Consider the following 12,719-nt stretch of genomic DNA (forward strand, 5'->3'; position numbering starts at 1 on the left):
CCAATTCTAGAAAGCGATAGGTCAGCACTTTGCGAAGGAGACACGCAGTATCCCTATTTTTTCAGCTCTTCCTAATGAGCTCAAACGTTTGGCATTTTGAACAATGGCATTTCACCAAGTCCTTGGAGAGAGAATTTGATGGTATCTGTCATCTGCCCTGCCCGGGATGTTACTCTTTCCCCCATTAATCGCTCGCTCTCTGCTGGCCAGAGTCACAGGGGGGAGCAATGCCATGTGTGCAAGAGAGAGTGCAAACTGCAGTGTACAGAAGCGGTGAAACGTGTCCCGTAAACTTATCTCGGGTGAAATCTGCCAAAATGAAAGCAGTTACACGGGCCAAGACCCCGTGGGAAGGTCCCACACTTCGGGGTGGCCATTAGGAGCAGCGGACAGCTGCTCATTGACCCACCCCCCACCAGTAGTTCTGGCCAACAAGCACTTTTGAGACTGTCTCCATCACTAAATGTCTAAAGTTCTAAGGCTATTTCATGCCAAGACTGGTAGAGAAGAAATGACATCACACCCAAGATGACCTTCAAATATTTCGGTGGAAGAGAAAAGAAGTGGGTGGATAAAGTGCATTCGCCAGTCTCACCGTGACTAAATCTTGGGGCTGGGTGTTCGCATTTCATTATTTTTTTATTGTAAATAAGCATATTATTTTCTCTACTTTTGCGTGTGCTTGAGGACTGCCACAGACTTTTCACAAGAGCTTAGGAAGTAAGTTCGTCGATGTGCGTCTGCGCCTGTGGACTGGACCAGACACTTCCATGGAGAGACTTCTGGCTGCTGGCGAGTCTGGGGCCCTTCACTGGCTGAAGAAGCGACTTTACCCACCCTTCTCCACGGGAGGGAATAACACAAATCTGCACGCCGTCCCGGGGTGTGAGGTGTGTATTAACACAGTGCAGTTTTTAACATTAGCCTAAAATTAAAGAAACCTAAACTTTCCAGTGGAACAAGGAGGCTGTATTATAAGGAAGACACGGGCTTTGATTGTAGTTTAGTTTTAGTTTGAATGAAAAAGAGGAGAGTATCAACTCCAAGAATTCAGATTCCCTGGTCCTTGTGTCAGATCCATGGAGTTTTCTGGGGGGAATTTGCCCTCCCCCTGCCAGTTCTGGGGGTCACGCCTAATGCAGAATCGCCCTGTCCCTGTAGTGGCGGACCTGTTTCACTGAGAATGTACCAGGAAGGAGCCCTTGCCCGGCCCCTCCTCCACTCTCTTCTTCCCGGGACCCCACGCAGCCCTCAGCCAGGCTTCCCACACTCGTCCCCACCGGGCCTGCCTCCCCGCACCCAAACACAGCCCTGGATCTGCGGGAGCAAGCATGCCTGGCCCACGCGAAGCCTGGCTGGGGATCCAGAACGCTGGCCGAAGTCTCTGGTCCTGGATCGGAAACAAGAGAGAAGCCAGACAGCAGCAAACCCCACAAGTTCACTTATTCTGCATAATTTCCACGACCGCCGGCCTGTGGTGGCACCTTCTTCTCTCTCTTCCACACAGCGATGGGGGACGTGGTTGGAAACTCACTGTCACGCCCATGTCAGGGAGATGGCTATTTAAAAACGAGGTGCTGGGTTCACTGCCCCGAGCAGCAGGGGCCTGGGAAAGCTGCAGACTGGCGCAAGTGACACGGTGAAGGCAGACATGCCGAAACAGGACCTGGCGCGGCGCCGCCGTGTGACACCCTGAGGATCTTTATTGCAGCAAACACACCCGCCCACCTCCGATCGAAGAGCCAAACACGGCCCCCACGCAGAGCAGACAGAGTGACGGGGAGCGGTGGCCAGGGCTACTGGAAAGGGGGGACCAGGGTCGCTCTCACCGCCCCTTTCCTGTTCTGATCACAGCCATGCCGGAGTGGGCTGCATCACCCTGGTTCCCAGTGCCCTAGGGACACGCCTAGAAATGCGCCACAGCCGCGTTTCAGAGCGAGTTGGCTGGGGCTGTCGCCGGAGCTCGCGGTGCCGTGAAGGGCCTCCCGGAGCCAGCGGAGCCTGTCACACGAGAAACTGAGCGATCAGGTTGGCCAGGCCCAGCATGACGATGGCCACGTGCGCCAGGAGCTTGGGCCACGTCAGCCGGCCCTCCTGGCGGAGGGCGATGATGTAGGTGAGAGCCGGGTAGACGAAGACGAAGGCCAGGCCGCAGGCCGCGCCCGAGTACCTGCAAGGAAAGAGCGTCCAGAGTTCACCTCCGCCCTGCACTTGCCTTCTCCATCTACAAGACAGACACACACAGCTCGACCTCGACCTCCTCAGTCTGAGAGAGCGGATTTATGAGTCCTTTCTTGCTGACTTCAATGAAGCGATTCATTTTACTGGCTAAGTTATATAAAGCACCATTTCCTGTCCATCTTTAGGGCATCTGCTCGACAAAGAGATTTTTATTCAAATCTCAAATCTCCATCGTTCCTCTGAGTCTCTGGCTGTGGCCACTTCCTCAGAAACATCTGGAGATCGGCTTTCCATCTTTGATGTTTTTCATGAACGGACTACGCGTTCTGAGCATCTGTGGGACAGTGAGCAACGGCGCCCCTCCCCGGCCTGTAGCCCAAGTATCAAAGACAGTCACAGAAACACCCCTCCTCGCTTTCAGGGGACGGTCTGCTAGGGACTTGTGAGCCCACGAGACCCCGGGAGCCTCGGCTTCTGGCTACGTTCTCAGGTGAGGCTGGCTCCCCGGCAGCGGCGCCTCCGCCCTGCTTTAGAGGGGTTTGGAAGAGAAGCTCATGGCGACCCTGCAGCTCCCCGAGAACCTGAGGTCACAACCCCACCCCGCACTGGCTCCTGGCTTCCTCCAAACCAGTTTTTAGATGAAAGAATATTCTTCCAGTTTTTGGAAGAATATTGAGGAAAGAGCCATCTGGGATCTGAATTCTTCCCCAAACTCTTCCTTTGTGACTACAGTTGACACTGAAATACACTCGAGTAGAAGCAGATGAAGAAAATTAGGATGTAGCCTTGACACATGAGAGACTTCCCAGGTACCCCAAGAAGTTATATAGTACTTATTAAATGCAAGTCTTTATTTGGGGGACGAAGACAGGAATACAGTAGAAAATAATGAGGAAAAGGGAAAAAGAGGAACAGGTGCCCCAAACTGAGGGACACGGCACCCCCAGGCAGAGCCAGGCAGAAGCAGGAGACACTGAGCCCATCGCTGACGCCAGGGGCCCACGCCCGCGTGTCACCAGCCCTAAACACTGGCGTTCCGCGTGGTCACCGCACAGCCGCAGCCGCAGCAGGAAAAGCCCCCCAAGGGCCCCGGGCAGGCGGCCACTGTACCTGATGATCCCGCCGATGTTGGGGTAGAGACAGGCCATGGCCACTCCGGCCCCCACGATCAGCAGGTTAAGAACCAGCACATGGAAGACGCTAGAAATTGGCGAGGGAGTTTGGAGGAAAGAAAAAATATGAATGCAGGCAAATCATAACCCTCAGTATGAAAACACAACTCTTTATGAACATCTTCAACGCCAGAATGTCTTAAACTTGACAAGGACACCCCAGCAGAGAGAGAAGGCGACCCCGGCCAGGGCTGGGGATGGGCACTCGGCCCCCGGGGCGCTGCTGCAGACGGGCTGCTTTGTGGGAGCTGCCCTGTGGCCTGTCCCAGAGCTCACGCGCTGGGGTCCGTGGCTCCATTTGGGGTGCCTTAAGAAGGTAGTCAGGTCTTGAAAAAGCTGTGACCCTACAGATGGTCATGAAAAAACAGACGTATCCTACGCACACAGCAGGGCCACAGTCTGCGTGATGGAGCACGTCGAAAATTACTCAACACACTCGTCACTGTTACCCACACAGCGATGATCTGTCTGCACCACTGGGAAAAAAGCCGGTTTGAGTCTTACTTTACAGGAGAAGCAGAAAACACTTGAAAAAATACCGGAAAGAGACACTGAATAGGCAGTAGTGATGGGGTTAAGATTTGGGGTAATTTTTTCTCTTTTCTCTATCTTATAGCATTTTTCAGGTGTTCACGTTTATCATGAGGTAAATCAAGGAAAAGCCACACTGGGCAGGTTTTTATTTTTCAGACTCAGCCACCAAAGGCGCTTCGGTCTTCACCACGGACAGAGCGACTAAATCTTGGAGCAGATGTCTCCACTTCAAGGTCTGGGAGTCAGCGTGGACACACATAAAAACGCGGCAGATGAATCTGCTCCGGAAGTCAGTCCCTTTCCCAAAGACGCAGGCCCTGAAAGCCGAGCTGGCACATGGACCGCCACCTGGAGCCCAAGGCATCAGCGGCGAATCCATCCCAGGTAAAGATTACAAAGAGAGTTAAAAAAGGAAAAATTACTTATGCAAGTAAATGCGAGCATCTGCGTTTGGCCCTGCACGGCGAGGTGCGTCGGCATTTGGGAGAGTCTCAGAACCAGCAGCCAGTGTGCCGCCAGTGACCAACACGAGGTTGCAAGAGCAGGCGTGGGGGAATCCAGAGTGTGTGACACACCACTGGGTGTTGGTGTGACTGAGCTTCAGAGTCAACTGGTTCTCAAGGAACGAGGACTGGACGGCGTCCGGCAGAGTCTCCAAGGGGGAACCCACCGCGACCTGCACAGGCTACTAACGTGCTCCCTGTTCCAGTGGCGTCTGCGAGAAGGGGTTGCTTCGTTCACACATTCAAATAAAAACAACACATTGCAACAGTTTGAACGCAGGAGACAAAAGGGTCTAATGATCATAAACCAGACATTAAGGAGTTCTGAAAATGCAAGACGTGATTTTGGAAATAGTTGTTACTCATAAACATGTGATTTATGCTAACAAGTAATGGTTTCACTACTGCTCTTTAAAAAAATTAACATTTTAAAAATTCTTGGTGCTAATGCTTCTATGTTAAACATTGACAGATACAAACCGAAGTTCCTGGGGTCCTGAAAAAGCTCTGAGAGCGAAACGGGGCCCATGACCAAACAGTGTGCCCGGCGGACATAGCCTGTGGAAGCTGGTGGCCAGAGGGGGAGCAACGGTGTGCTCTTGGTGGTCGGGGAGGGGCGCGGTGTGAACCAGGGGAAGCCCAGGTCCCCCCAGGAGGAAAAGCAGCCACCACTGTGCACAATAACAGCAGAGAGCAGGAGCCGCGCCTCCTCCCAGCTCGCTCTGGGCTGTGAGCTTGCCGTGCACAGCTGGCCTTGCCCAATGAGGGCGCAGCACCAGCGACAGACATGGCGAGCTGTCCACCCACGTCCGGCCTTCCAGCTGAGCGTGGGTAGCACCGGAGCTGCCACTGCGCTTGGCGCTTGGGGCCTGGAGACTCTGGACCCGCTGTGACCAGTTTGTGGCTTTGGAACCGACACATTCGTAACTGGTTATTTACCTAACGGGGGGCAGACCTCACTCGCTCCCTGAGGAAGAACTGGTTAAGACTGTTTGTGTGTTGGTTACTGTAAGTGTAACTTTTTTCCAAACTTTATCCAAAAGTTTTCTTCATCTATGATCATTTATTCCCAGTAAAACAGGTCAAGGCACCTTCCATGGGGATGACTCTCTGATGGAACTGGCGGTGAGAGTCAGAGTCGGCCAGGGCCCCCCAGGAAAGTCTCGGGGAGCCTGGCCTGGCACATGGACACCTCCCCTGGAGGAGGGGACCCATGACTCGGCGTCACCAGGAAGGGGTGGGGCACCATAGTGGCGGTCACAGAGACAGGCACTGCTTGTTACGCATCCCGCCTTCAGTGAGCAGCTCTCATTTACGTGAAAACAGATGTTCGTAAACATACCAGTAACCGATCGTTCATATAACCCCTAGTTCCAATTAAAGGGCTGCTTCTTATTAGCTCATGTGGGTCCTTTATATCATTAACTTCTTGGCGACGTGTGGGTTAACAGCGACCAAATCATAAGATAAATATAGCTGGTATCAGACCTAATATGACTCCACCGGACGGACAAAATAATTCCAGACAAGGAAGTGTCCTCTGTTTTTAAAGCTCTTCAGGGAAGTACCAGCGACGCCCTAGCCCCTGTAACCATGTCCGAGAGGCAGATTTTTAGAGCAAGAGGGTCAGTCACGTTTCCGGATGACCCATGTGCACTGTCGCTGGTTGTGTGTCACAGCTGCTGGTCGAGAGAGGAGTCCTTACCTGGGGTACACGTCCCCGAACACGTGGCCCAGGAGCTGCACACGCGCCAAGTAGCCCAGGAGCGGGTACACGGTCACCATCTGGAACAGCAGGAAGATCCTCGCGATGAAGGACAGGATGTCGCTGCTGGGGAAGTTGTCCAAGAAATTCTGACCCGAGAGAGAGCGGAGCCACGTTAGAACTCGAGTTCCGCGCAGGCACACAGGGAGCGGGGACGCCGCTGCCCGGTGCGAGCCCAGGGCCCAGGCTGCGTGCCGCGGCCGGGCAGCTCCTGCGGTTTGCAGAGTGCAGAAGCCAACGGGGTTTAGTGGTGTCTCTAGACAGGTGACGTCGGCACATTTTCCTTCCACTTTACAGAAGGACCAGGCTGCAGCTGATCCGGCAGTTAAACAGCAAAGGCTCATCCTTCCCTGGGGACAGCAGAGCAGTTCTGAGCTGGCAGGCCCGGCGATAGTCTGCCCGAGTGGGCTGCGAGCTCGCCTGACCTCCTGCTATGCCTGCACCAGCTCCGCAGCGCCCGAGCCTCTCAGAGTCGAGGCCACAGAGCGCCTGTGTCACCAGGACCAGCGCCTCTTATTGTCCGGCCCTGAGCGGAAAGGGACTTGTATCCATTCCCTCTCAGGACTCTGTTCTCCATTTGAGTTTGGCATCTGAGAAAACAGCTCATCCCTCACTCTCCCCTTGAGAAATGAAACCCCACAGCTACTCCCACGCCCTCGGGAGCAGGCCTGGCGTGGCCACTCACATCGGGGGGTTTCGGCACACGCTCGGCTGCCAAGCACCTCTGGAGTCGGGGGAGCAGCGGGAGGCCACTCCAGGCTGTCGCGACAGCAGAGTGCACACCGGCTTCCCTGCAGAGTGAGGGCCTGGCCCCCCATGCCGGGCCCCATCGCTCCCCCGGGGTCAGGCTCACTGTCCCCGCCACTACACTCTCCCAGAGAAGCTTCTCTCTGACCAGAAGTCAGGCCCCCGGTGGAAGGCTACTGGGTCTTTTGTGAGAAATTCTGCTGTCCATTAAACTCCAGACCTCGCCATGCCTAAGTCCATGACGGGCCAAGCCAGATAAATCTTACTTATAGCAACCACCTAGTAAAAACTTGTCTCTTGGATTCTGTCCGTCTGTCCCTCCGTCTGTTCTGCTGCCTGTCAGCAGGACATGCTGACCTCGAGGTTGGCTCACCCAGGGCATCCTGGGGCCTGGGCTCTGAGCCCACGGGAGCTGGAAGCCTGCGACCGCTGCTGTGACCTTTCCCAGAGAGGTCAGGCCGTTTATCTGGGCCACAGGTGCCAGCAAGAGATGGGCTTCTTCAGATAGCGTCCCCGTCCTCGATGAGAGAGCATAGGGAAGTTCAGAGAGGCGGGGGCGGGGCCGGGAGCCCTCGGGTGAGAGGCAGCAGTGAGGACAGTCCTGCTGTGGCGTTGCCCGGCTGGCTGGGCCGGTGTGGGGCTGGGGGCCGTGGCACGGAGCGTAGAGCTCACCTGTTCGATGCAGTCTTTGGGTAACGGCGGTGAGGGAAATGAGGCAAAAACCAGGACTCCGATGTAGAGGTAGGTCAGCGTCACCAGCAGGTAGGCGATGGACAGGTCCCTCACCTGGGAAGAGACAGCAGCAGCTCTCAGCACAGGGACCCCGCAGGAGTCTGTCCGAGCAGGGCGATGGGGAGACCAACGCCCACCACGCTCCTCTCTGGCTGTGTGCACACAGACCTTCTGGGGCCCACCTGCCTTCGGAGCATCACTGAAAGCAGCGCATGCCCCTTTAGGTCGGCCCGACCGTGGTTCCCCTGTTTGGGGGGGTTGCTCATAGAGCTGCCTCCTGCCTGGCCCAGAAAGTTGGGGTACATGGTGGTGTAATGTGATAGAAATGCTGGCTTAATTTCAAAACCTCGTTTATTTGCTGAATTACAATATATCTAACTAAAATAATAAAGCTAAGGGACAACAGAAAAGCAAGGCTAAGCCACCTATGACCTATGGCATTAGTTTTTTTCTTTTAGGAAATTAACTTAAATCTTCAAAGCACGCCTAGACCAAAAGAGACTGCTCCCTAATAAAATGCATTAAAATAAAGAGGAAAAGCTAGTTAAAGAGCAGACAGTGAGCAGGTATTCAAGACTCGCTTAATGAAGCCCAAAAGGAAACAGAGGGCAGCTGCCCCGTAGCTGCACCGGGCTGCGCGGCTGCCGGGTCAGCAAACACGGGCAGGGCGTCAAGAGAAGCGGGCCCTCCCCCGGGGCGCCTCCCAGCTGCCGGCCTCCCACTCCCAAGTGAAGTCAGAAGCTCTGAGATGCTGAAGGCAGCCGGCTGTCGGGTCCCCGCCTAACAGGCCCGCAGCCCCCCAAGCTGGTCTCCATCAGCAATCAAGTGGCGGCCAAACAGTTCAGCACCAACTAAATTACAGCAAGAAGACGCCTCATTTTCCACTGCAAACACAAACTGGTTTGCAGCTACGGAAACAGACAGGAAAAACCACACACGATTTTACTTCGGTTCCGTAACATGGTGACTGGACACTCAGTATGAGGGAGCGTTTGTGATCTTGGGCAACTTTCCTCCCCGTACGAGCTACAGCAACAGCAGAGTCACACACCTGGGTGTTGGTGGATGCGGTTAAAAACCAAGCGACACGCTATGAGAAGTCCTAAGGTCAGGCCCGAGCTGACATCCATCTGAAAACAAACCAGGGTCCCCCCGCCTTAGATGGCGTGGCCCCGCTGTGGCGCCCTGGGAACCTGGGTTAGGTAGGGACATTTGGTCTTCTCAAAGAGCTTCCAGTTACTCGGGGCTGAGGAAGGGGAGGCTGACCCCACCCCCAGGGGGTTCAAAGTTCAAGAAGCTCCAGGATCACCACTCCTGACACTTCCTCGAGGGCTTGTGCGGGACAACAGCAAGGAACCACATGACAACGACTCTCCTTTTCCTGCCCTCAGGTTACGATGATTCGCGTCACCCACCCTATGCAGCCTGCTCAATGCCCCTCTAGAACAGGGCAGTCCTGTCATGCGCAAAGTTGGGGGCCCGCAGCTGCGTCAGAGAGAGCTCCGTAGAAAAGGGAGAGCTGCCGCCCGAGGGGTAGCTCCACCCTGTGCACTTGGTCACCGCATCCTCTGGGCCAGACTTCCTGCAAAAACATGCTCCTCGGTGCCCTGGCTGGTGTAGCTCAGTGGATTGAGCACAGGCCTGTGAACCACACAATTCGCGGTTCGATTCCCAGTCAGGGCACATTCCTGGATTGGAGGCCAGTTCACAGCAGGGGACTCACGAGAGGCAACCCTACATTGATATTTCTCTTCCTGTCCTTCCTGTCCTCTCTAAAGATAAATAAATAAAATCTTTAAAAAAACAAAAACAAAAAACATGCTCCTCGGCAAAGTCGGGGGGAAGCTGATGCATACGGAAGGGCGGGTGTGCGAGGCTGCACCCGTCTCGGCTACAGCACAGTGACAATGACCTGTCGTTCACTTTCACTGTAAAGGTAACGCATGCTCATGTGACGTGTCTCCAGTGGAAAGAGGGCATCCCTGGCGCCCCCACAGCAGCCAGTGTTAATGGTCCTAGGTCACATTCCTATTTCCATGACTTGGCATTGAGCTGGGCCACACCACTAGGCTGGGAGACCCTGCAGACAGGGGCTGCCGTGCCTTTCCCATCTTTACGTCTCTGGCACATAGTAGGGACTCATTCACCACAGTAGGGTGAATGTGGATAAATAACCATGTCGGCTGCGATTCTGAGGTGCATATAGGTGCTTGGCTCTGCGAGAAGCAGCACACTGACTGCATGCCTTACCCCACTGACAGTGGGGACAATGGAATCCTCCGTTTCGTAGATGAAGGAACCGGTGTGGTGAGGTGCCGCAACTTGTCTGTGCCCACCGAGCGAGCAGCTGGTGAAGGCCACAGCCAACCCGAGTCTCTCTGGCTCCAAACCGCGCGCCCTCAGCTACCGCGTGTGAGAACTGACCCGCTCTCGCACACTGTGTCATAGTGGTAAACAACGATCAAGAAAGCAGCGAGAGGGAACCGGCTGTGAGTGACAAAGGGCACGACACCCGCGCCTGAGGACACAGGGGCAGTGCTGGCAGCAGAGTCCCGCCACGCAGCAGACCCAACGCACCTCCAGCAGGCGGAGGTCGAGAGCTGCGCCTGTCTGTATCCGGGAGCCCTCCGAGGAGCGGAAAGGCTGGCTCGACGGAGAAGCAGCCGAGGTTCAGCAGGGTCCCGGGACACATGCCGCCCACGCACACACATGCGCCTCGCTACTCTCTGGCTGGATCACCAGCCGTCACTGTACCCAGCTAGCATATGCAGCCTCTTCAAAGCCCACACCGTGGAAAATGGTAGCAAAGGCTATCTTTTAGAATGCGAGGCTCCAAGGAAAAATATATATTGGAGAAGAGGCACAAGTGACAATCTGAAGTGTAATGTGTCGAGAGTCCCACCCATGGAGGTCTGTCCCTGGAGTCTGGCGTGAGCACGGATGGGCCTGCAGGGCTGGTTGCAGAGAGTGACAGGAATGTCTGCTCAGAGCCAACAGCGCCAAGGGTCAGGAGCACGTTCTGCGTCTCAGATGTGGTGTCTCGTCTGTCCCACGTCCCATTCACAGTGAAAATTCTCTGCGGTGGAGCCTGGACTCACGGCACTGCGGAGACCGACGACACTGACCCCCAGACACCTGCCTAGAGCTTCTGCTGAAAGGCGGCCACCCAAACCACACAGCTGCACAGCAAGACGCAGAAAGTACACGGGTCAAGACGGGAAGCATCGCAACTTGTTTCTAAAGAACAAAGCAGGCTCTGAGACTAAATAAAGACAGGCAAAGCAAAACAGAAAAGGCACTGTGCAGTTTCCGATTCAGGGTGAATCACATCACTTCCCCTCCTGCTAGAAGAGTGTTTCCATTTCAGAATTTTAGGGGCCAGTGGTGCTCTCCACATGGCGGGACGACGGGACAGTGACAATGCCTGGACGCCCGAGGAGGCCGTGGCCGCAGCTGCGCGGAGCTTGGCTCGGGCTCTGCCCCTTCCCCTCCCCCCCCAAGCTGTTTGTGCTCACAGGAACAGGCGGGTCAGGAGGCATCGGACGACGTGACACTAGGCAGCCACGATGTGAAGCCCCTGCAGGTGTGTGCTGATGTGACCAGAGACACAAAGGACACGGTCTCAACTCCCCACCCAAGTGAAAGGACCGTCCCTGGGAGGCACCAGGAGAAGAAGCCCTTGTGCTGAAGGTTCTAAGACTATCTCACAGAAAGAAAATGAAATGTGAAGGTCACCAAGTTAGGAAATTTGGAAAATCCAGATTCACCCAATTCCACCTCCAGTCAGAGGTAACTTGCCGTACGTATGTTACCAGGTAAGAGGAAAGACGGACCTTTTGGCCTAATTTGACAGCTAGCTTCCTGCTGCCCAGTAAGATTTGTTTTGCCTCCTTAGTGGCTCTGCCAAACATCACCCGAAACCTCCTCGGAGGCCCCAGCGCCCCGGGCACTTCCTCGCTTGGCGCATCACTGACGACGTGGTAGGCATCTCGGTCAGAGCTTCACCACGACTTTGGTTGGATGGTTGTAAATGATTAGATTCAGCCCACAATCTGTACACAGGCCCCAAGGAGCTCGCTGACATCTGCTTGCTTGGGGTTTACTTAGTTTGCTCTTCTTTTTTCTACTGTCTTAAGGTAGAAGGTTAGGTTATTGATCTGAAACCTTTTTTGATGTGGGTGTTTATAGCTACAAATTTCCCTCTAAGTACTGCTTTAGCTGCATCCTACAAAGTCTGATGTGTTTTGTCTTCATTTTCAATAATCTCAGAGTATGTCCTTTTTTTTCCTTATAATTTCTTCTTTGCCCCATTAGCTACTTAAGAATATGTTGTTTAATTTCCACGTATGTGTCAATTTCCAAAATTTCTTTCTCTTATTGATGTTTAACTTCACTGTGGTCAAAGAAATACTTGGTATGAATTCAAACCTTGTAAATTTATTGAGACTAGTTCAATACATGGTTGATCTTGGTAAATGTTTCTGTGCATCTGAAATAAATGTCCATCCTGCTAGTGTTCGAGAGAAGACTTTTATAAATGCCAATTAGATGAAGCAGGTTGGCAGTGTTTTTCATCTTTTCCATATCTGTTATTTTCTATTTGTTCTATCAGTTATTAAGGGAGGGATCATGACCTCCAATTATAATTGTGGATTTGTCTACTTCTTCGTTCAGTTCTAACAGTTCTTTGGAAGCTATTTCATTGGGTGCACACAAATCTACGATTATTGTATCTTCTTGACGAAGCAATGCCTAAAGACCATTGTGTAATGTGCCTCTCTATGCTGGCAATACTCATTCTGAAGTTGACCTTGATATTAAAAGTCTACCCTCCTTATGGTTAGTGCCTTTATGGAACATCTTTATACTTAGAGCAAGTTTGTTATGGACAGCATGTATTGTAGTTAGCTTGCATTTTTAAAATCAGTCTGACAATCTCTATCTTTTAATTTCAGTATTTAGGCCATTTTATTTAAGGTATTATCAATGTTATTTGGTTTAAATCTACTGTCTTGCTGTTCGTTTTCTATTCATGCCATCTGTACCTGGTTCCCCCTTTCCTGTCTTCTAAATCACGGGGGCATT

The 12,719-nt window shown here is 53.4% G+C and overlaps 1 protein-coding gene across 6 annotated transcripts in view; it reads right to left on the minus strand.

The window, feature by feature from the left end:
* Nucleotides 1–1,656: 1,656 nt before the first annotated feature.
* The window catches only part of SLC38A9 (solute carrier family 38 member 9), a 42,821-nt gene continuing 31,758 nt past the window's right edge, over nt 1,657–12,719 (minus strand). For 4 of the 6 annotated variants that reach the window (XM_037038462.1, XM_037038459.1, XM_037038457.1 and 1 more), the window contains 4 exons: nt 7,575–7,688; nt 6,096–6,244; nt 3,292–3,381; nt 1,657–2,170 (listed from right to left, as the gene is read on the minus strand). In XM_037038462.1, coding sequence (XP_036894357.1) covers nt 2,005–2,170; nt 3,292–3,381; nt 6,096–6,244; nt 7,575–7,688 — 519 coding nt within the window. In that variant the 3' untranslated portion in view covers nt 1,657–2,004. Of the gene's footprint in view, nt 2,171–3,291; nt 3,382–6,095; nt 6,245–6,438; nt 7,689–12,719 lie in introns of those variants that run through there. The other 2 variants (XR_005065387.1, XM_037038460.1) reach the window with 2 other exon arrangements.

The sequence above is a fragment of the Sturnira hondurensis genome, unplaced genomic scaffold (genome assembly GCF_014824575.4).
Source record: "Sturnira hondurensis isolate 20B ecotype Veracruz unplaced genomic scaffold, ASM1482457v3 Scaffold0024400, whole genome shotgun sequence".
Taxonomy (NCBI): domain Eukaryota; kingdom Metazoa; phylum Chordata; class Mammalia; order Chiroptera; family Phyllostomidae; genus Sturnira; species Sturnira hondurensis.